Here is a 24,656-nt window from a genome sequence, read left to right as displayed (position 1 = left end):
CTGGATGCTTTGGGCCCATTCACTAAATGAGAATCTCTGAAGGTGAAGCTCAGAAATTATCTTTTCAATAAGCTCCCAGGTGATTTTGATGAATATTCATACTTTAGAACCCTGTCCTAATTCTTCAGCTTATTTAAAATGTTGCTTTTCCCTTGAGGTAGTAGTATCATGTATTAAATGTGTACCTGAGAAATAAAAATTAAAAGTTTAATATTTATTCTTTCATGTCAGCAAGCAGATCTGATATCATTAGGAAAAGTTGTGTTGGCTTTGGCTTGCAACTCTTTGGCAGGAATACAGCGAGAGAACTTACAGAAAGCCATGGAATTAGTGACAATCAACTACTCCTCTGACCTGAAGAATCTGATCTTGTAAGTTTTACTGTATGGTAAAACATATGTATAACACACACACACACACACACACCCCATATGAGACTGAGCTTTGTATTTTGCGTATTGCTTACTTTCATATGGAACCTTTTAATAGTGATTCTGTTTTACTTCCCACTCTTTAAAAATGAAGCAAAACACAGATGACTTTAATTTTTATTGCCAAGTGTATATTTCTTGGAATAAGTTAATAAGCCATTGTGTTCAAATTAAGTTATTGATGTTTTAAACATTTGGTCAGTGGGCAGCCTCTAAAGGTATACTGATGTCCTCTAGCTACATGTGCCCTTTTAAAATTAAGTTAAAAATTCAGTTCTTTGATTGCACTAACTGTTTCAAGAGTTCAACAGCCACATGTAGCTCCTGGTTAATATATTGGACAGCACAGACAGAACATTTTCATCATTTCAGAAAGTTCTCTTGGCCAGTGCTGCTCTAGAGAGTATGAAAGTTATCATAAGTAAGCCTCAAATTCATTCCAATTATATATTCTTTGACCTAAACTACCGCGAACTGCTGCTTGCCCCAGGGCTGCTTCAGGCGGTTCCAGTTATGGAGGAAAACTGCAGCTTCTTTGCCCGGCTTGCTCCAAGCAGTTGGGCGCAGCTTCTTGCTCTTTTCACTTACCTAAAACCACCACTTCTTGCGCTTACAGCCTGACCAGCGGGACAGAAGACACGTACACTTCAAAGGTTCATCAAGCAGCTTCCCCTTTATTCAAATAGCACCCTCAATATATAAGCAGTCTCATGCATAAGCAATTCTAACCAGATATGTCCATCCAATCCTGTTAAAGGCCAAGCAATTACTCGCTCGAGCATACATGTAAAGTATATCTGTCCACGCGCTAGGCAGCTGAATTGATTATCATACAGCCAATTGTAAACGCGTTCTGCCTTTCTCCATGCATAATCAGAATGCCGTTTCTCTCTGCCAGTCGCCATCTTTGGATGCACGTAGCGTAACCCTGGGCCCCGGGTTCCGCCCGCCACACTAAACGTCCATCACAAAGCATGGTAGAGGGCCCATGCTTATGCTCCAGTATCCTAAGACTCCATGAAGTTCTTGAACATGAGTTTTGCTCAAAAGAAACCCACTATGGACTACTCTCACTACAGGAGGACTTCTCCCTATCTCAGACACATTGTGAGAGGAGAAGCTTTTGAAATTTTTCCTGTTATGTTCTAGAAACAATTAGAACTTACTTATCCTAATTGACAGTCTCTTTTAGCTTCCAGCTGTTCCTTTTGATCTTTCTTTGTAGCCCTGGATGATCCAGTTTCTTTTTGGACCAGCCCTAGGGTATGGAATTGGGGGGATGGAGGATGGGGCTGCCCACCTGTTCTTTATTATACTGGCATAAATGTCTTTGTGACAGAACACTGGAAGCCAATGGTTACCTGAATCCTATTAGTAATTAAATAAGATGGTTTATTTTTTAAATGAAAATATTTGTTTCATGTATAATCACAGCAGCAATTCCTAGCCTTAGTTTACAAAATCTTAGGATTTTCAGATAATTTCAGGTTATAATCTCTAGATTTTTCTTTTTAAAAAAGTGGGAGTAGAGGATATAAAAATAAATTGTATGTTCACAATTATTCAAACTGGGTGATGATACAAGGGGGTTCATTTTATTATTCTGTTTTTTTTTTTTAATAAATGTTTGAAATTTTCCTTAAAAAATAAACAAACAGAAAATCATTTAACTACAAACTAAAATTTATAGAGCAATAAACCATATATCAGGAACTTTCAAACTGCTTGATATGAGTTAGTTTACTTAATTTTCCCAGTAACAGTAAATTTGATGCCATTATTAACCCCATTTTAGAGACAATTCAGACACAGGTAAAGTAACTTGTTGAAGTTACATAGCTTGCAATAACTTCTAATGTGATTGGCCAATATAAATGTCAGTAATTACAGATGAATAACTAAGATACAATAATTATTAGCATGGATAATTATTCATTTATTCAATAAGAGAATGCCTACTTATATCCCAAATGCTGAGGATACTTGGAACAAGATGATGAAAATGTCCATCTTCTGGAAACTTAAACTCTAAGGGGAGAAAAGTTAATAAACATGTAAGCAAATAATGTATTTTCAGATAGATAAATCCTATGAAGACAGTAAGCTAGAATTAAAACAGAAGAGTGAAAGGGGGAGACTTCTTTAATGTAGGTCAGAGAATGGCTTACCTATAGAATAAGCAGTAACATGATTGGAAAACATTATGTTCTAACAGGTAGCTTTTGAAATGTGTAATACGTTCTGCCTTGGATATAACAATAGAAGAAATTGAACTGGACTCTTCTGATCTGTGTTACTACATTAAGATTTCTGAGAGATGAATATATGATGACAGTTGGTAAAGTGGCAGAGCAGAAGACAACTTCCTAAAAAGCTGGGGCTCTTTCAGTTTAGCAAAATTGAAGACCAAGTTTTAGTTTCAGAAATTATTTTTGGCCAGGTGCAGTGGTGTGCACCTGTAGTCCCATATACTTGGAGACTGAGGCAGGAAGATCATTTGAGCTCAACAGTACAAGACCAGCTTGGGCAATATAGCAAGACCTCCATCTTGAAACCAACCAGCAAAAATTACCTTTGATGAGCAACAGGAAAAACTCCCAACCCCACAGCCACTCAGTGTTTCACTCCTCTCAAAAAGTTTGTAACAATTTTTTCATCTAGCACTATTATAAAGAAGGGTTTGAGGATTGAAATGGGTAAGTGGAACCCTCCTCTATTTTCCTTCCTCACATCCACAGTAGTGAAAATGTAGAAAAAGAGACATGTTTTCCATTGGCTCTTAAAATCCTTCCAAGAAGAGAAATAATATTTAAGCTTTAAAGGTGAACCTGACTTACATGAAAAGTATATTTTCAGATTGTGTCCACTAGATGATGAAAAAAGCAATAACTATGTATTTGTGGTTTTTTTTTTTTTTTTAATTGCATGCTAAATATTCAAGTGATTCCTCTTTATCCTGATTAGGTATTTGTTGACTGACCAAAATAGGATGCGAAGTGTAAATGACATCATGCCCATGATTGGTGCTCGATTTTATACTCAATTGGATGCTGCTCAAATGAGAAATGATGTCATTGAAGAAGACCTTGCAAAGGTAAAAAGTGTAGTTAAAAAGACTGTACACATACTTAGATCTGTGTGTATAAGTAGTTATAAAATGTAGTAATTAATGTACTGAATATAGTGCCTAATTGAGATTGCCTATTTCTGTACATGCTGAATGTTTAGTAATTTAATTTTTTATGTCCTCTGGGTATTGTTTTCTTTTTCATTCATGTCTTTGGTATGTGACAAAAATCTTGATTTTTCACCTGAGTTACTCTAACAGTTCCTAAAAATGGGTCATCTGCATAATAGACTTGTTGAATTTTAAAAGTATGACCAAAAGTTTGGTGGGGATATTAGAATTTATTGCTTAATGATTGCATTAGTACAGAATTTCAGTTTTTGTAAATTTTGGTTTTTATGTTGAATTAGCTGGAACATTAACATTCTCTTTTTAAAATGTTTTTATAGGAGGTTCAAAATGGAAGACTGTTTAGACTTCTAGCAAAATTGGGAACAATCAATGAGAGGCCAGAGTAAGGATTTAAAGTATTTTACAATGTATTTTCAGTCAAGGGCACTATTTTATGATACAAGAAAGAATATACCTTATTCTTACTGGTTTTATTTGGAAAAAGGAAAAATTTTCATGTGAAGTGACCTGTTAATCATTAGGGTGCTATTTCTTTAGGCCACAGCCTTGGTGTGGTTGTCCTTATAAATTGTATACACATGAACACATACAGAAAATACATTGTTAGAAATCTGTATCATGGTTTGCACCTGAGGGAACATTTGACAAATACCTGTCTCCTTTTTGAAAGCCCGATCAAATCAATTTTCTGTGGTCCATTCAGAGATTCTAGAATCTCCAATTGTTGCATGCCTCTTATTTTCTATTAAAGTACATTTCTATTGCCATCATATTGATAACATTAGGAAGACATTACCATTTTACTCTGATTCTACCCTGTTTGTTGGTTAAAGTTACTTATCTCTTAATAAGCAGAGTTGATGTTTATACTATATAACTGTCAAGGATAGAACAGAATTGCAGTTATTGTAACTATAGTGTAAGTTATATTTCAGAATTGTTTCATCTATTAGTTGAAGTAATAGGTATTAGATAAGTATCATTGCTTGTGGGATTTTTTCTCCTACTCATGAAATTCAAGTTCACTACCTATTTTCAAAGTCTAAAGACTCAATTTTCCCTAATAATTTTTCTAAATGAAGAAGACATATTATATGTTGAACTGTTGTTTTGAAAACTCTTTTAGCTGTGTTGTCTGGTATTTATATTTGTACTTTACAATCTATGCCTAAACTGCTGTTTCTTGATTTTTTTTAAGTATTGAATTCAGCTCATCACCTTTCCTCCTCACACACACACAACACACTGTCTCACAATGTGCTACTTAACCCATAATTTTGAGTTAAATCTATAGCCAATGTTGACATTGTTATGAGTAGGTAAGTATTATTTGTAGCTGCACTACATAGTAAAGCATAATTATATTTCCTTTCTTCTGTGCAGTTTTTTTGGTTTATGTTTTCCTGGAGTTGATAATTGTCTTATATAGAAAACTAAGCAAAGGAAAAAGTATTTACCACGAGTTCATTGCAAACACTCTGCCAGAGTTATAAAACACCTTTCAAAACTAGGTAACTTATCAGTTCCTTTTTTTTTTTTCCCCCTCCCCCGTAGAGAAATTTCCCTGAGAACCCCCATCCTCCTGTTCCCATCTGGGCTGGTTGTGTTTACACCCTGCCCACATGCATACTTTAGACCTGGAGCTTCCCTTCACTCTTGTCCTGGGAGTTCTCCTTATCTCTCCCTTTGTGTTGGACACCCTGTTTCTTGCTTTTTTTTCCCCCCTTGATTTATTCTTTTGATTTAATGGAGCACATCCTCCTGTAGCTTCCTGTGAAAGGTGAGTTTTTTGAGTCCTTAAGATATCCCAAAAATATCTTCATTCTGTTTTCACATCTTATTGATAGTATAACTGCATATAAAATTCCTAGTTGTCCTAAGAAAAATTTTCAGATTTAATTTTTTTATTAGGTTATATATCACCAATTTTAAAAGACAGAAAAAGGTTTCTGGTAAAAAATAGTCTCTCTTTTGAGACCTGACATCCTCATCCTCACCATTTGCCCCCACTAGTACTTAAATTTTAATTTTTTCTATATACTTCCTGAGTTACATATACTGCTATATGTTATCCACCACCACCACCACCCCCCCTTTTTTTTTTCTTTTTTTTTGGTGCTTGGGATTGACCCCAGGGCCTTGCCCATGCTAGGCAACACTGTACCACTGAACTATATCCCCAGCCCTTTTTATCTTACTTTAAGACAGGATCTCACTAAATTGCTCAGGCTGACCTTAAACTTTCAATCTTCTTTCCTTAGCCTGCCATGTAAATGGGATTACAGGCATGTACCACCATGCCTGGCTTCCTCTTTTAAATATAAGAATTGTAAACCATACTCAGTGTTCTCTGCGTGTTACTTTTTTCTCTTAAGAATTTACTTTGAAAGTCTTAATGTTTATGTTGAGAATATGGCAAGCACTATTCTAAACAGTATACATGTAGGACCTGATTTACTCTTCATGATTACTCTGTGACAGAAATACTGTTGCTATCCTGATTTAACAGAAATTGAAGCACAGATGGGTTTAGTAGCTTGTCTAAGGCCACATAATTAGAAAGTACATGAGCCAGGATTCAGGATTTGAATCTAGATTATGTGGTTTCAGAGTCTGTGCTCTTAGCTTTTAAACTATGTTTTCTCGCATTTTATGGGCAAATAATGATTCATTCCATGGATATACTTTATTTCCTCAGTTCCCTGTGGATGGACAATTTGTGTTGTTTTTAGTATTTTGCTAGTGCAAACATGCTGTAGGGACTAAATTATGTGACTTAGTTTGTGTGTGCACAATGGTAGGCACAACTGTAATTGCTAGTTAATGGAGGTGTTGCTATAATTTCAGAGCTGTTGCAGAAAAAAATTGTACAATTTATGAGAGTGCCTCACCACCAATACCTTTTTCAAACTTTTGGTGTTTGATTGACCTGATAGATGAGAAATTGACTTCAGTGCAGTTTTAGCTTGAATTTACTCTTAAGGGGATTATTTGAGTATCCTTTTTGGTTTTATATCAGTTTCTTTTTCTTTTCTATCTGTTCCTATTCTTCTTTCATTTTTATTTTTGGCTGAATTGCTTGTCTTCCTTATTGAAGTAGATAAGATCTAGAGATATTCACTCTGTGATTTTTTTTTTTTTTTTTTTTTAATGCTGGTCATTTTTTCTTCTGACTTTGCTCATTTTTTCCCCCTTATGCAGACATTTTATGTGTGTAGTCAGTGATCTAACTTCTATGCCTCTGGGTTTTGGGTCATAGTTCTTTCCACTCTGGGGTGTGCAGGAATTACTTCATGGCTTCTTCTAGAAGCCATGAATATATATTTAGAAATAATGTAGGGTATAAGGTATGAATCCAGCCTTTTTCCCCCCAGATAACTACCTAGTAGATAAAAAACTGTTTTTAAATTGTCTAACTTTTCTCCACAGTATGATGCAACACCTCCTACATACTCTTTTAATGGTAGGAATTTTAAAATCCTGGATACAGGCAGTAAACCCTGTAATCCCAGAAACTCAGGAATTTGAGGCAGGAGGATTGCAAGTTCAAGGCCAGCCTCAGCAACTTTGATGGTCTCAAAAAAAAAAAAAAAAAAGGATTGGAGATGTAGCTCAGTGGTAAAGCACCCTTGGGTTCAGTCCCTAGTGGAGGCCTTCCACCTCTGCCAAATCTAGTAGTGTTCATTCTTTTCCATTTCCATTTCACTGTTTTTTTCATTGTGTTCCAAAAACTGTTAATCAGTTCATTTAATTGTTTATAAAAGAATAAATCTGATGGTATTTATATAGGGAAGATGACTTCTTATGAGTGTCAGTAAAACTTAGGGGAACATTTGTAGTTTTAGATACTTAGTCATCTTGAAGATCATGGCATGTCATTTTATTCATTGATGTCTACTTTTATATTCTTCAGTAGCATATGACTTCATAATATAGCACACTGAATTTTACTCTCAAGTATTTTATGCCCCCCTTCTGTCTTTTTACCACTTGTTATTGTTATTCATGCAAATTAATTGAATTCTGTGATTTTGTACCCCTGATACCTTATTGTTTGGCTAATTTTTCCATAGATTTTTGGGTTTCCCAGTATATGATCTTACCATCTGCAAATAATGATAGTTACATTTCCTCCTGTCTGATTCCTATACTTTAATTGCACTTCATTAATTGTGTTTATTAAAACTAAAGATAGTTTTATTCACAGTGTGAAACATTTTTCCATTGTTGTTTAACTGCCAGACAGATTTAAAGCCATTTTCTCTCCAAATCCTTCCCTTTCTTCCAAGCTTTTAGGGGTTTTGCCACTAATGTTCAGAAATTCACAGTAATGCTCCTTGGTGTGAGTTTTAGATTCAAAATGATGAATGAACAGGTGGGTCCTTTTAATCTTGGAAACTTAAGTCTTTCAGTTCTGGGACCTGATCTTCACTATTTCTTCAGTAACTTTTTCCCCCCTTCCAGTAATTCCTATTGCTCAGATGTTAGATTTTTGTGGTTTTTCTAGTGTTCTCCTATTTTCTGTCTCTTATCTTATTATTCTTTTGGGACATTATCTCGGTTTCATTTTCTCTAAAGTTTTGTTCTAATCCTTCTTTGAATTTTAAAATTTCTGCTCTCACTTTAAATTTCCCAAAATGTTTCTGTTCTTCCAGGGTTTGTTTCATATCATTCTTGTCAGTGACAGAATTTTTGGTGGTGGTTGGTCTTTGGGAGTAGGGGAGTGGGATTTGATCTGTTTTCTCTAATGTCTTAGGAAATAAGGGCTTGCTTTATTTTGTTTTATTTTCTCTTCAAAGGGTTTTGTACACTTGGCCATCCATTCCTATTAAAAATGAGGTCCTAAAAAGTTAATTGGAAAGCTCTGTGTGAGGGTAGGGATTATAGAATGCTGAGCTTTTCTTTAGATAAGGCTATATACTATTATTAAGCTTGGTTTTTGTTTGATTTTAGTGCACTCCGAAATGTCTTCTTTCTGGGGCAGTTTGGCATCCCTTGGAAAGAATTTCCTAACCTTTTGTTCATGGTATAAGCCTTATAACCATAGTTTGGAAACCAGGCGGGGGAAGGTGTTTGTTGAATAGTCTTACCCACCACTCTTCAGCTCCTCAGCTACTGTTTTGCTGGCATCCTTGGAGCTGGAGCTTTTCTGATTCATCCTTTCTAGAAAGTAAACATCTGTATTTCTTCCAGGCAGAGAGGTAGGAGCATGGCTGAGATGAGTAATCTATTCTGCTGATTTCAGCTTCAGTCCATACCTCCACCTGTCATGGCCCCTGTCAGTTCCTGATCCTCACCTGTGTGGCTTCTTTTTGTGGGCTTCCCCCTTACTACAACCCTTGTAACATCAGGGTTTCTTTTTGTCTAGTTCACTAAGTCATAACATTTAACCCATCTGCTTTTCACTTTCCAAAATTTTGTGAACATCTCTTATCTACTGTTGTTACTTCTAATCCCTTTTTCTTGTGTTTATCATCCTTTTTAAAACATTCACTGTTCATTTGGTGAGGTTTTGAAAGGGAGCCAAGATAAATGGATATGTTTAATCTGCATTTTTAATTGGAGTTCTCCAGAGTGACTTTTGATGGTACTAGGGATTGAGTCTTCCACATGCTAGCCGAGCATTCTACCACTGAGCTACAAGCCCCACCAGGTCCCTGTTTTTAAATATAACTCAAGGCTGCATACTGTGGTCCCTATCTGTTTATTTTTCATTCTTGCTTCAGGTCTCACACACACACACTTCAGTTTTTCCTTCCCCTCTTCTTCTCTCATCTCATTCTTTGACCTTGTCTTCTTTCTGGCTCCTCCTTCCTTGTCCTCCTTGCCTTCCCTCCCTTTATGTTCTGTATTGACACTTTCTCTTTCTCCTCTTTTTTTTTTTTTTTAAACTACATTCAGAAACACCTTTCTCGAGTTTCTTCAGTGCTCCATGTTGTCCTTTACAAATACCAATCTCTGAATCAAGGAGCACTCTTCCTCTGGAAGAGCAGCCACTACTTCCTCTGTAAAACCTTCCTCCCAGATGAATCCATGTTTCCATTCTATATCATAGCATTATATGAATATGTAGTTAACACTTTCTTTGATTATTTGAATAACATCTGTTTCCCCACTGGACTGTCAGTTCCTAAGATCACTGAAAACTAACAGTGGTCATCTGGTTCTCTAGTTTTTTGCAGCTTTCCTTTAGGTGAAATGGCAGTTAACAAAAATCTGCCTTTTTTTTTCCTGAACATTTTTCTGTTTTGTGCTCATTGATGGAAGAAGGAAGGAGAAAAGACTATTCTCTTACAACTTCAGTCTAAAGATATCTAAAGTTTCTATTTTATTTGTTCTCCATTTTGTCTAATAATAGGGTCTGAAACAAGGAGGTAAAATAATTCATAGAGGGTTATTGCCCCTCAGAATTGAAATGTATATACTTCTGTGTTTAGTGATTAAAAAAAAAAAAAAGCACAAAATCCTTTAGTATCTTATCTTAAGGAAAAAATAAAAATTAGTTTTGAATCTTGAGAACTAAACAGGTGGCCATGTGGCATACAGCATGAGTTACTGAGGTAAAATATTAACTTCCCCCAGGTTTCAGAAGGATCCTACTTGGTCAGAGACTGGAGACCGTTATCTGTTGAAACTCTTTAGGGATCATCTTTTTCATCAGGTGACAGAAGCAGGTGCTCCCTGGATTGACCTCAGTCATATCATTTCTTGTCTTAACAAGGTAATTTGTATCTGGATTTTGAAGATCACAATGCTACCTATAATTTATAGAGTTGCATCTTATACAAATATCAGGAGACTTAAGAAATCAGAGTATACTCCTTCCGTGGTCAACAAGATATTTTTTCATGATTTTCTAGTATAGGAAGATTTTCTAACACCTTGCATGAATAATTCCAGAATTTTTTATTGTGGATATTTTATAGTAAAGTGTCACAAAATGACCGCTTTGCCCCTTTTATACTATATTTTATTTACATGTAATTTTGTGGTATCAAATAAAACAACGAATGGGAAAACAGAAAAATTATTTTTTAATGTTTTTAAAAATTGTGACTGATACTGTTAACGGTTCATATATTGTCAACTACACATATTATAATAATAAATGTGTAAAAGTGGTGTAAGTGGTGAATTTGGTGATTAGATGAATTAATTAGAAATATATCATAAACTTTTTGTGAGAGGTGAGCTATATATTTTTGAAAGTGCTAGGAGCCGGGCCTGGTGGTGCTCACCTGTAATCCCAGTGACTGAGGAGGGTGAAGCAGGAGTATCGCAAGTGGATCACAAGTTCGAGCCAGACTCGACAACATAGCAAGACTCTCAAAATCAAAAGAAAAGGGCTGGGCATGTAGCTCAGTGGTGAAGTGCCTCTGAGTTCAATCCCCAGTACCCCACACCCGAAAAACAAAAAAAAAGTTTGAAAGTGCTAAAAGAATTTACAGAGGAAAGGAGGAACACTTTTTTTTTTTTTTTTTTTTTAATGAATTTATGGAAGTGCAGAGTCTGGAACTGATGTTTAAAAGTAAATTCTAATCTTTGTGTAGGTTTATGTGTAAACCAGGGATTGGCAAACTATGGTCAGGAGGCAAATCCATTTCACAGCTGTTCTTTTATATCCCTACAAGCCAAAATAGTTTCATTTTTTTTGAAAGGTTGGAGGGAAAAAACAAACGAACAAAAAAGTATGTGACAGAGATTAGTATGTGTTCCCCCAAACCTAAAACATTACATTCTAGCCCCTTACAGAAAATATTTACAGACCCTTGGCCTAAACTGTCTTTAGACCAAACTTGTAAATCAGTGGTGTGTAATCATATTCTAGTGCAAACAAATATTTAATCGTGAGGGACATAAGGGAGTATCTGAAAAACATCTGAGTTTAAAAATCAGGTGCACACTGGCTAGTGATAAAATATTTATAGATATCTGAAAGGGATTGTATCAAATTTTTAAAAGGTATTTCAGTTATCACTGTTGGAAATGTCCTAAAATAAAGTAGATTCTCTTCCACATGCTACAAACTTCATATTTTGTGTATCTGTCTGTTTCAGCTAGATGCAGGTGTGCCAGAAAAAATAAGCCTGATTTCCAGAGATGAGAAGAGTGTACTTGTGGTGACTTACAGTGACTTAAAGCGCTGCTTTGAAAATACTTTTCAAGAACTGATTGCAGCTGCAAATGGTCAGTTGTAGTATTTGCTAAAAACACGCAGGACTTGGCTGAGGAACTTAACAAATAGCAAATTGCACTACAGCTGAACTGTTTTCATCATCTCCTTTCACATTGGGGAAACAAACAGGAGATGAGCAAAGCTGCTTGCACTTGGGTCAGGTGCACTGTTACTTGAAAGGAAGAATGTTTCACTTATTCAAGAGCTCTGGCTACCATTGGAGGCTCTGTCTGTGAAGAATTCATTTCAGATCAAGGAGCACCATCAGGTGAATGATGCTCCTGCTTTTGTTTTTTCCACTTGTTGTATGCACTAATTTTAATTTTTTAAAGACTTTTTTCTGATCTTTGAACTTTTGCCACATTGTATACTTATTAAGGGAAACTATTTGCAAGGACATTTTTGAGAAACCATACTGGGCAGCATTTTTGCCATTGAGGGTTGCAGAATTTGTTCTTTTGGGGATGGGTTGCCCTGAATGACATAATGGACCAGGTAAATAATTTCATACAAGTGCAGTATAGTGCATATTTCTTGTAAGAATATTGTATGCAAGCTCTATATGCCACCCACTGTTAGTTCAAAATGAGATGTTTGTTTTGTTTTTAAGAATACACAAAGAGAAATATCAGTGAATTGTTGGATATGAATTCCCCTACTACTTGATTTAAATCCCTTTATGAAGAAGGATCAGATAAATAGTAACTCAAGGAGCATGTTTAGCTCTTTGCTCCAAATTCACCCAGAGCCTTTTTTAAAAAAAAGGCATTTGCCTGCTAGTCATTTATGCAATTTTTTAATAGAAAAAAAAATGAAGAAATTGTGTTGAAGGCCTAAAGTTGAGGAGTATATTACTTTAGGTTATTTCCAGTTTGCTTTTTTTTTTTTTTTTTTTTTCTTTCTTTTTTTTTGTATAAAGTTCTGTTCTTTGAACCACAGCTTTATAATGGTACTTTACACTGGATACAGACACAGAGACACTGTTCAGAAGATGAACTTAACACAGCAGTGGTCTGGCATCAAGAGCTTTCTGACATTTTACAGCCTGAATCTGGAGGGATAATGATCTGCTGTGCCTTTGCAGTCACTGCTTAGCCCAAAGTAATAGTACTTTTGATAATAACTCACTCTGCGGAATCTTCCTGAATAAGTCCATCTCAAAAGTTTGGAATTTTCCTCGTAACTTTCTTACTCTTTGGACTTGCAATTGTCGCCAAACTTGGGTATTCATGGAATTTCTAGTTAATGAAATACCTATACTTTGATACTGAAGACTGCCAAATACATAGGAATTTTCTTTCTTAAAAAACAGTAATGAAGACTCTATCTCCTTTCCCAGCACTGAATGTTTTACTAGCACTGGGTGCTCACCATGCAACTATGAAGAAAATGTGGAAACTCAGAAGGTCAGGATAGACTTCCAAGCACTTGCAACTGATGTTACTGTCTTCAATTTTAATAATAGTACATATTTGTATATTTCAGAGAAGTTTTTAATATTTCTCTGTCCACTTTTTTATAAGCTTTAAAATAATTTTTCTCTGCCTTGAGATTTGCATCAAGAAAAAGCACCTCTCTTCACCTGAAAGCTTTGAAGACCAGAGACACGCTTTACACATTTTAACAAGTGTTTGAGTCCACGATTGGTAGCATCAGTTGTTGAGTTAACAAGAAAATCAATTATTGCATTTGATCTGGATGGATTTTAAAAGAACATAATGTTCAATATTCAAAGGATAATTAACATTTGCCACCATAATGTTCTTTTTTATGTAAAAGGAACAAGAACTTGGAGACATTAACATGCAAAAGTCTTTTATCATTAGCTCATGTATTTGAGAAAGAGCAGCTGTCTTTTTATATGTTTTTTGACAAATCATATTGTAATTCTTTTGTACAAAAAGAACTACTTGTATTCTAGAAGAAATATGAAATGCTTAATTTATAAGCGGGCTGGAGATTTTTTCCAATATTGTTTTCTTTGAAAATGAAAGGGGATCATCTATTTTAGTTTTGGGGTCTGGGAACTTTTTGAAAATTTTAATTTGTGGACCAATGTTTTGTGAAAGCTAAGGAATGGCAGGGGTAAAATAGGGCTTGAATCTCTCATTCTGTATAGACCAGCAAACTTCCCTCTGCAAGGCAAGTTCACATCACAAACCCAAGAATGTCTGCATCATAAATGCTAGTTTGCTTCAGCCCCTAACCTCAGGACTTGGTTTGAATATAAAAGGTAGACAGCTGATATGTTTCCATGAGTAAATATTGTCAGCCAGAGAACAGTTGGTGTCAGGTAATGCATATTTTTTTTAAGCTTTGTTTTATATTTATTTTTCATTTAGTTTTTTATTGGGAATGGTTTTTCAAAAGAACTCTCAGTTCTGCTTAGGTGTTTTTTGGGGGAGCCCTCTTTTCCATAGTGTAATTCCATTTGAGGTTGTCTAAAAGTTAGTCTTTAATCCATAGGAAGATTTTAATATCTGAGGATAGTCAAATTAAGGATATAAACTTCCCATACCTTCCTGTTATGACAGATAAAAGCACAGAAAGGACAACCCTTAAAATCATGTAACGTTGGTCATTTCAGTTTTTTGTACCTATTTTAAATTCTGTTAGCATATTTACTTCATTGTAAATATTTTCGAGGGTACCCTTGTGTTTTGCTTTCAACTTTCATTCTGTGATCTGGACGTCAACAACTTCCCTAAAAAGCACCAGTATGTTAAGTTCTAATGTCATGATCCCAATATGTGTTATTCATCTTTAATCCTGTTTTCAGTCTCTATGTGTACAGCAGTATTTTTAATAAAGAATTACAGAGATAAATTTGTCCTTTTTTTGAGGTGGGGTACCAGTTCATATAACATATAACAGAGTGACATTTGTCTTATGATTGGGTTTTTAAAAGGTTGTGTATTAAGTATTTTGGAAGAATTTTTGTCATTGGATGAAATGGCAACATTTATTCATTAATTTATTAGTTATTTGTTAAATGCCTACCTACTTTGTCCTTGGATCTGTTCTAGGAACTAAGACTACAGATTTGGGAACTTACTAATTACAAAATGAATAGTTACACACAAGCATTTTCATACAAGACTCATAAGATAGTTGAGAGAAAAGATGAATAGGGAATGAGGTATAACCGCTTGTGTGTGTGTGGTGCTGGAGGTGGAACCCAGGGCTTCATACATGGTAGGCAAGCACTTTACCAATGAGTGGCACCCCAGCCTTATAGCTAGCTAGTCTTTGACTACTTAATTTGTCATATGGATGAGAAGCATTCCTTCTCCCTGTTTCTCCAGAAACATTATTCAGAATAAAAGGATAGGAAATAATGGCAAAATGTTGACATCTGTTGAGCCTGGGTATTGAGTGGTGTGTGTGTGTGTGTGTGTGTGTGTGTGTGTGTGTGTAAGACCTGTGCATTTGAAGGGAAAATTTTAAAAAAATACAGTGCAGAATCGAAAGCAGTAAGGGCTTGAAGAATAGGTGAAGGGTATTAGAGGGTAGAAGGATCATTTCTAGTTTGAGAACTCTCCTGTGGCTTTATGGAAATTGGAGAAGGGAGGGCAGTGCAGGAAGCCTTTCTTGTGGAAGGATATCGAAAGAATGTCCATGGATTCCAATGGGAATTGGGTGCATATTGGCGGTTCCTGGGGAAAAAGGGAAGATTAGTCTGCCTAGCATGGAAGGGTATGTTTGAAGGTCTTTTAGCTTAAATTTCTTTGGGGAAGACATGAAAAATAATTGTTAAAGCTAGGTAGGCTAGTATTGCATTTGATATACACTGATAATTGAAACTCTTGCAACTTGATCATTTTTTTGTTTCCTGTGCTCTGAATAAATGCTCTGTAGCAGTGGTTTGTACTTCCACTTTTGGCAGACACACAGTGAAGAACACATTTAAAATCTTTTTATATAGACTGTAGTGGGAGGAAGAGAAGGAAGAGGAAAGAAGACTTTTAAATCCATGTGTGTACAATTTATTGACAACAGCATGACTTGGTGGTTAAGAAACCAGCTGGCTGAAACAAAAGTACCTGAGTTTAAATTCTGGCTGCACACTTAGAGTTCTGTGTTCTTGGTTAAACTTCTCAATCCTTTAGTGCCAGTTGAATGAATTGGGATTTACTCATTTAAGTATTTACTGAATGGCTATCATATGCCAGGTGTAGTTCTAGGAACCAAGGAAAAAGCTCTGGCCACAACAGGCACAATTTTCTGTTTTGAAAGCTTCCATCTTAGTAGAAAGTAGACAAGTATAGTTGGCCCTTAGTCTTCACATCTACAAATTAAGCCAACCTCAGATTAAAAATATTAGGGGGAAAATTGCATCTTCATTGGATATGTACAGACTTTTTCTTGTCATTCCCTAAACAATAGAGTACAACTATTTCCATAGCATTTGCATTGTATTAGGTGTCAAGTCATCTAGAAATGATCTAAAGTATGTGGGAGTATGCATGCCTAGTTATGTGTAAATACTCCAACATTTTATATGAGTAACTTGAGCATCATGGGTTTTGGTATCCACAGGGTCCCCTGGAACCAGTTCCCCTTGGATACTCAGGGAAAACTGTATGTCATTGTTAGAACGTAATAACAGTTTAAAAAAAAAAAAAAAAAAAAAAAAAAAAAAAAAAAAAAACAAGGGTAAGAGATGTTGATAGGGGAAAGATTTTTTTAGTTTATGTCTCCAGTATTGCATGGGCCATATTTATACTAAAAATATCTCTACCTGCAATTCAAATTTACCTATCCATCCTGTGTTTCGTTTTACCTGTGTAGACGGGAATGGGGTAGTGGCAGTCTAGTTTCATAGTGGCTAGTCTGGTTTGGAAGCCTCACTGAGAAGGTGATATATGAGCAAGAACTTGAAGTAAAGGAGCCAGCCCTGCATATAAGTGAGGGAAAAGTATTCCAGGTTAAGGAGTGTGACAGGAATGTTGGAGGAATGGCAAGGAGGTGAGTGCCACTAAAGCAGAGTAGGGAGTGGTCCCAGAAAGGTCAAGAGGGTGGGGGTGTCTTGTGGAATTGGCTTTTGCCCTCAGAAGAAGTGGCAGGAGAATTTTAAGCAGAAGGGGAACATGATTCAGCCCTCCAAAAGGGTCACTCTATCTGTTGCATTAAGAACAGTCTGGGGGAAGAGAAGCATTATGTAGGAAGCTCCAGCAGCCTTCTAGGTGAAAGATGGTGCGAGTTCCCCCACGTCTAGACAGGCAGCGATGGTGGTGTGAAGTGGTTATATTCTGGATAAATTTTAAAACTGGAGCCAATAGGGAAGTTCAGTTCATTGGATGTAGGGTAAGGAAAAGTCAAGAATGACTCAAGGTTTTGGCTTGCTGCTGAGAGGAAGGAGAATTGTGCCGCATTGAAAGACTGGAGTTTGAGGATGTGTGAAGGAGTCAAGATCAATGGGAGTTTTGGCCTGTTATATTTGAGATGTTTACACATCCTGGTTATTTTTTTGTAACAAACAACTTGAAACTTAATGGCATAAAACAAGCATTTTTTGTGCTCTAGGATTCTGTGGGTCAGGAATTTGGACAGAGCATAGATGCAAAGGCTTATCTCAGCTAGCTTTGGGGCCTCAGCTGGGAATCCAAATATTGGGACTGGTGTGACTTGAAGCCTGGCCACCAGGGCACCTATATGTGGCCTCCCCATGTGCCTTAGACTTCTCCAAGCATGGTGCTGGCCCCTAGCAGGAGTTTTTGGAGAATAAAGTACCAAGAGATGGGAGGCAAGTGCATGATCTTTTCTGACCCAGCCTCCACATCGTGCAGTGTCATGCTGGCTACATTTTTTTATTATAAGTGACTTACAAAACCATCTCTGATTCTGGGAGAAGGGGATTTGATGAAGGAGTTGCAAGGGTACTTTGCCCAAGGTCTGGTGGGATGGGTGATATGGGTCATCTGTCCTTGAAAAATAGTCTTCCAGAACATTAAAAAGAAAGAGCAGGTTAGCCCTTGTACACATGTGTTTGGAGTTTAGTCATCCTAAGAATGCCGCCTAGAGGCATGAGGTGGTTCAGGTCATGAGGAGAATTAGTAAAGACACACAAAAACTCCAAGGGCTGAGCCCTGGGGTACCTGTAGCAATGTTCAGGGGTCAGAGAAGATGTATAAAATGAGCCAAAGGGACAGAAGTAGCTAGTGAGATAGGAAGAAAGTGTCATGTTCTGGGATCAAAGTGAAGGTGTTTTTAGGAAACTGCTAATGTGTCAAGTATGATTGGGACTGAGAATTGGCCATTGTTCAGCAATGAGGTCATGGATAGGCAGAGCTGTCCTAGTGTGAGCATGCAAGTCACTGCTGACTTTGAGCAGGATTGACTGGGGGAAAAAAAGAGTTGGAAGCCAGTTGCTGTAAAGGGAAATAGGAAGTGGGTGGTAGCTGGAGGAGAAACTAGGGATCAAATTTTTATTTCCTAAGACAAATAGCATGTTGTAAGGTCCAGTAGAAAGGGGGGAACCCATGGGGGTGAGGGGGTAGTTAATTGCTGTAGCAACATCTAAGTTGATGAGAGGAAGAGGTCAAGTATACCAGCATGCTTGGGTTGGTCATTAAGAAGGGAAAGCAGAACAAATGAGCCCAGATGTTTTTTTTTTTTTTTTTTTTTTTAATTTTTCTCACTGAAGTGAAGAGTATGCTGATAATATCTATCATGTTAGATTGCCTCAGAAATTATGTGCAATGAATCAAAATAAATAAAAAGAAATTAAATGAGTTTATCCCTTTAAAGTACTTAGAATAGTTGCTGGCATGTTTAATTAAACACCTCAAATGATGGCAATAACAGTGCCTAATTACAGTGATTAGACATATTTCAACTCTATGATGATGTAAAAGTACACGTTTAATAAAAACCAATACTTGGAAATTTGAATTTGGATCCTTTCTTTAGCTAATGCTGTAGGGTCAGATCCTCCCTGGAGATGCTGGGCACTAGTAGTGATCACAGCTCCCACTCAGTCCTATGATCATAAGGAGGGACAGCTAACATTCTATGTGGTGCTGTGCTGCTCAGTTAGGTATTTGGTGGGGTCAGGATAATTTCAGTTTACAATGGGTTTATCTTGACAAACTGAGGAGCATCTATGGGTTTATTTCAAATATGGGAGTTAATATAGTTAATATAATCTATTAAGCATTTCCTCTTTTCAAAATGGGTGTTTCTTCCATGAAAAGTCATGGTAATAAATGGCAGGATTTTTTTCATTTAATAATCTTTTTTTTAATATTTCATACATATACCCATATGTTCATATATGTAAAAGTTCACAAATTAAGTGCAGTCTGAATTATCACACAGTGAACACATTTATGTACCACAGTCCAGACCGAGAAATAGAATGCTAACAGCATTTAGTTGGATTTTGGGGTTGTGTTGTGTTTTGTTTTTCCTCAGAAAGTTGGCCAGCCCTGTGTTGGGATCAGGATATTTTTTTCAACATTCCCTAGCTGTAAAACCCAAAAATCTAGTAGTGTGTTTAACACTGAGAAGTCCAATAAGCCTTACTAAACCATCCTGCTGGAGGTCAGGGGAATTTCCAAATGTATCATGTTTCCAGAGTCATGAAAAAATTTCCAAACTATGATATAAAACTGATTCCTCAAGCATTCTTCAAATCATTTATCCAAATGAGTGTGTTTATGTTATGAAAACTAGTATTTTCAAAAGGATTTCAGCTTCTTGAAGTTGTAAATGCCTCTTGCCCTCTTAACTACAAGTTCACTGAGATTAGTCATTTATCCCCCTTTTCTCACTTCTGTCAACAAGAAAGTAGGCTTAAGTTTTTCTCCTTATGTGTCTGCAATCTATCTTCATCCTGATGTTGTCAGGCAGGTAGTAAAAGGCATAGCCACTTTAAGACAAGGTGTTGGTCACTTATTCCATGTTTAATAGTTATTACCCGAGTTGTTGCTTCTAGGACATAATCCACAAAACCAAACTGAAAACTCCTTGGCAGAGTTTTGTTCTTAGGGAACTTCTTTGTTTCGTGCTTTTGCCTGTCATTTTGTATGGTTTCCTGCACATAACCTCTAACACATGTGCACGCAGATTCTCACAACCCTATAATTATGATAATTGTTTATCAGCTGAAAATTAGTGTTTAGGGCAGACTGCCTCTTTTTAATTGAGGGTACTTTCATCTGCAGCCCACACTTAGTGTATGCTTTGTCTCATGAATTTATTCATTTTAGTGTTTGGTTTTCTGGGCAATCTGCCTAGTTTCTGATTTTTTTTTTTTTAATTTATTTACAGTTTGCAGTGTTTCAGTTGCTTAGAGCAGCTATTGTGTAGTAATGATGGAAGGCTCTCTGCCCTCTCTTTAGTAGCATTTGGTTATCTTTCTTGTGCTGTGCATAATAATTGGTATTTAACAAGATATTCCAAAATACCAGTCCTCCCTGCCCCTTTGCCTAGGGACATTCATGACCCCCCCCCCCACCGTTATTTTTTTTTACTTATAAGCAAGTTAGGGACAAAATAAATAGATGTTTTTGGAAGTTAATTTTATTATATGAATAGTATACAAAATACATTCATCATGACTAGAAATGTAGGACCAATGTCTTACTTATATCTGTAGCATATATTTTTGATTTGTATAAAAGTAACTTTAAAATTCCAGTTTCTTTAAATAGTTATGCACGAAACACACAAAAACACACACACATAAAGTTACTATCACGGTAAAAGATGCACTCCTCCTTTAATCAATTTAAGTGGGACTAGCATGTATCTGTTTCATGTTTGACATTCTTATGGGCTGTTAAAAAAAAGATACAGATTTAAAAAAAAGAAGAAGAAGAAGAAACCTAAGTTACATCTTTTAGCATTTGGACAGATTTGTCCCCTGGGCTGAAACTAATGTCTGAGTATCATTTCTTGGACTAACTAGATACAGACCTGCACAAGGTTTCATTCAATCCCATTCCATCCACATTGTTACACACAGATTATCTCACAAGTCCTAGAAGGAAGTGCTTGTTCTTTGTTAGTGCCAACCATTTTTGTCATAAGTGGCAAATGTTTCTATTACTGTCAGTTAGTGTTTTAACTTTTCAGTGCTGCTTTAATGAAAAAATGCTTTGCAATTAGATATACCCATTACTACAAGCTCCATTTTCTTTCTACATGAAGACTAGATGAAACCACTTTTAGGATGCACTCATGTAGCCTGAGTCCTTAAGCTAAGTAACAGAATCCTAATAGATTTTCTTCTCTGAGGCGCTGGGGATTCGAAACATGGCCCTTGCGCATGCTAGGGAAGTGCTCTCCAAGAGGAGCTATTTCTTCAGCTCCCCTGATAGATTTTCTTCTTTGGAAAAAGGGTATATACTAAGATCTCTTGGTTATTCAGAATTAATTATTAAAATCAAGATATCACATGAAAAGCTAAGGTTCTCTTTTTATCACTAATTGCTGAATCCTTATTTGATCTGAAAGACATTGGAAATTGAGTGGAGTCTTCTGTTTAACCTCTAATTACCTGATTTATATTACTGCCGGCTGTTGCAGGAGCTTTTGTGTAAAGATATAGAAGGAGAGCAAATATTTCTTCCCTCTTCTGGCCTTACCTGATTCTGTTTAGATTTAGTTCCTGGTGGAGGCTGCCTCACTTCTCTGTCCTGGCTAGAGAGTTCCCCAGAACTTCCATGGGGCACCCACTGTCTCACTGGGGAATGCGCTGACTCTCCCATTTCTTCATACAAAGAACTTAAACAAGAAATGTGGCAAATAGGGAAATAAGCATACATTCTTCTAATACTTAAAGAGTTCAGGTCTTTGATTTAAGTTACATGCATAAAAGGAAGCATGCTCTGCTCTCCCAGAAGTGATTCACTGTTGCCTGTTCAGCTCTTGACTGGTTCAGCAGGTGCATACATCCCAAATACACAAACCATAACTTACATAGACAGCATCCAACAGAGCCATGTTAGAGACTCGGGGTGCACTTATCTCTAGATCCTGGGGAAGGAGGCACCCTTTCTTACCCTGTCTCCCTATTTCTACCCTGTCTCCCTATTCCCACCATCTTCAGACCCAAGGCAAGGTCCAAAGCAGATGAAATAGGCTTTTCTTTATTTGATGGCTCATTAGTTAATATCCTGAGTCCCAACTGTAGAGACATCTTGCATAAATTACATATCACCTTTTTTTCTCAAGGAGCATAAAGTGCTTAATAAACATAGATTAATGCTCTTCCACATCCTTCCAGATTAGCATGAGACAGTGGAATCTCTACTAAATAAAAGGAATCACAATTGACTTCTCTGCTTCAGGTCCCAACTCTGGATGACTTGGTTTGGCTGGTACAGAGATGGAGTTTTCACTGTGCCTTACTGGGTTTTATTCCATCAGTTCTGGTTTTGGTGCAGAGAAAACCCTCAATAAGACTGCATTCTCATTCTCCTCAGCTTCCTTTTATAATAACTGTACACAACAGGATAATACAAAAAGTTAAGTGTCTTTGTCTATATATTAATATTTAAAATAGAATCTGACATCATTTTTAATGCAGCTATGAGCCCAACAGTAGACAATCCTAACAGACCAAGAGACCACTTAGCTTCCCATGAGCAACAGGTGCCAGATCATCATGCCCTGGGAAGTTCTCAGTGTATTTCACTAGAGAGACTGACGGTATGGGCTCCGAGTTGAGTGCCACTCTTATTGCTATAAATCAAAACATGCCACTCATAGGAATGGGAATAGAACCAGTCCTATAGGCAAAGTTAAGATTTGCTTTAATAAAAAAAAAAAAAAGTCCTTTTCTTGTCTTCCAGAATCCAGGAAATGTCCCTTCTCTGTCCTGTCTGCTCCTGGCTGGTATCTTGAAAGTCCACTGGTCAGGATTAGGAAGCCATGGCAGTGGCACTGCAGATGCCCTCTCCTATTCCCTCCTGACGTGGGGCATCTCAGAGTCTATCTTATGCCTTCTCTAGTTTTCTCTCTCTTCCCCCTCCTTTTTCCCATTCTTCCTCTCCTCCTTACATGTCTTCTGAGACACTGCTTAGGCCAGCACATGATCCCTCCAGCTAAAGGGCTGGAGGTTCTGGAGCTGCAGGGCTGACTCAGTAGAGTTCACGTTGTGTGGCATGACCAGTGATCTCCTGAGTCCTCTTGTACTGTGTGCCCTGAGGCCTCGGGCTGGAACAGGTAAGTCATTGGGCTTAGAAAGGGTTTCTCTAACAGCAAATAATATGAGGATTGAGCAGTAGTGTTCTTCACTTGTCACTATTCTGGGGTTACATTCTTGTTAGTCAAAGAAAAAAGAAAAGAAAAAGCACTATTAAGTCACAAAAAGCAGCTGGCTCCTGTGGAAAGGTAAAGGTGTAAACTCATATATGCATAATACTGGCAAAAGCTAGTTTTCTGGGAATGCAGGTACACTTGTGCTTCTAGAAAGAAGGTCGTGTCACTCCTTAGGCAGGTGGGGTGGAGTACAACACCACCGAGTTGTAGTCTGGGGGTGGAGAGCAGCATGAATCCTCCTTTCCCAGCTCTGAGTTGTCATGCACAGATCTAATGTGTCCACAGCTGGACAGGCAGAAGCCAGGCCTGGTGATGTCAGAAAGCCCTGACTCCTTACTTTTACTGGTTACTCTCAAGCTAAAAAAGAGAAAAGGAAAACAAATGTACAGAACAGGTTTCTCAAAAGCCACTCTCCTAGTGGGACATTTGTCCACATCTGTCCTAGAATTAATTAGCCCCACCTCAGTGTCATCAGATTTTCTTTGTTCTAAAACTGACGCTGCCTTCCTCATGCCAGCTTGGTGTCACTGGGCAAAAGGAGGCATGCCAGGGGCTAAGGGTGTAACACATGATTAGACAGTACAAATCCATAATTCCAGGTAGAAAATAACTCCAAGTCTTAGGTATTCTGGGGTAAGGTAACTTATGTGATCAGCAAAAAAAAAAGACCCTTACCCCCGGCTTCCAAATCCAGGGAACCTGTGAATATCAGCTCATATGGCAAAAAATATGATTAAGCTCAGGTCTAGAGAGTAGACCCTTATCCTGAATCATTTGAGTGAGGCCCAGATACAATGACATGAGGGGCAGAGGGAGATGCATGAGCACAGAGAGAGGAGAAAGCCATGTGAAGACGGGGCTAAGAGGTCAGCCACAAGCCAAGGAATGCCCACAGCCACGGGGCTGGAAGAGGCAAGGAACGGGTTCTCTTCCAGAGCCTGTGGAGGGAACTTGGATGCTGATACCTTTGGACTTGTGGCCTCCACAACTGTGAAAAAGTAAATTCCTTCATTTTTAAGTAACCACATTTGTGGTGATTAATTAAAACCATCTTAAGAAACAAGAAGTGGCACACACAAAGGTGGGTACATTTGACTTTCTATTGTGCTTGTGTTCTAGAGAGAAAACTTTTTAAATTATGAGACTATGTTTTACCAGCAAGGCTCAAGGGTGGTTCTGAAGGTTACATCCAGTCTACGACAGATACAGGGGAAAAGAAGCTTCTCCTGTCCTTTCATATTTTAATTTTTTAAATGGACCTTTATTTATTCATTTTTCTATATGTGGTGCTGAGAATCAAACCCAGTGCCTCACACATGCTAGGCAAGTGCTCTACCACTGAGCCTCAACCCCAGCCCCAACATATTTTAATTTTTGTTGTGGTATAACAGGAGCTGGGACAAGGAGAGAACCTTATGAATGACTGCTCTGGAGGAGCACATCTGTGTTCTTAGAGGACAGGATACAATGTGTGGCTTTCTTTTCCTCAATAAAAATCAAGAAAAAAGTAGTTACCCATTTACTGATGTGTTCTAATAGAAGAAGAAGAAGAAAAGAACAGTAATTGATTTTCTCCTCT

General features: G+C 37.2%; 2 protein-coding genes across 9 annotated transcripts in view; one reads left to right on the top strand and one right to left on the bottom strand.

Annotated features, from left to right (window-relative positions):
• PAN3 (poly(A) specific ribonuclease subunit PAN3) overlaps positions 1–24,656 on the top strand; it is a 161,868-nt gene that overhangs the window by 128,910 nt on the left and 8,302 nt on the right. For 5 of the 7 annotated variants that reach the window (XM_079138574.1, XM_079138573.1, XM_079138572.1 and 2 more), the window contains 5 exons: positions 232–371; positions 3,396–3,525; positions 3,948–4,012; positions 10,213–10,351; positions 11,688–14,632. In XM_079138574.1, coding sequence (XP_078994700.1) covers positions 232–371; positions 3,396–3,525; positions 3,948–4,012; positions 10,213–10,351; positions 11,688–11,828 — 615 coding nt within the window. In that variant the 3' untranslated portion in view covers positions 11,829–14,632. Of the gene's footprint in view, positions 1–231; positions 372–3,395; positions 3,526–3,947; positions 4,013–5,013; positions 10,095–10,212; positions 10,352–11,687; positions 14,633–24,656 lie in introns of those variants that run through there. The other 2 variants (XM_079138576.1, XM_079138575.1) reach the window with 2 other exon arrangements.
• The window catches only part of FLT1 (fms related receptor tyrosine kinase 1), a 170,865-nt gene continuing 167,740 nt past the window's right edge, over positions 21,532–24,656 (bottom strand). For both annotated transcript variants that reach the window (XM_079138566.1, XM_079138564.1), the window contains one exon: positions 21,532–23,434. In XM_079138566.1, the coding sequence (XP_078994692.1) occupies positions 23,248–23,434 (187 nt within the window). In that variant the 3' untranslated portion in view covers positions 21,532–23,247. The remainder of the gene's footprint in view (positions 23,435–24,656) is intronic.

This window comes from Sciurus vulgaris, assembly GCF_902686455.1.
Source record: "Sciurus vulgaris genome assembly, chromosome: 4".
Taxonomy (NCBI): domain Eukaryota; kingdom Metazoa; phylum Chordata; class Mammalia; order Rodentia; family Sciuridae; genus Sciurus; species Sciurus vulgaris.
The sequence above is the reverse complement of the archived record's forward strand: the minus strand, read 5'-3'. Positions and strand labels throughout refer to the sequence as shown.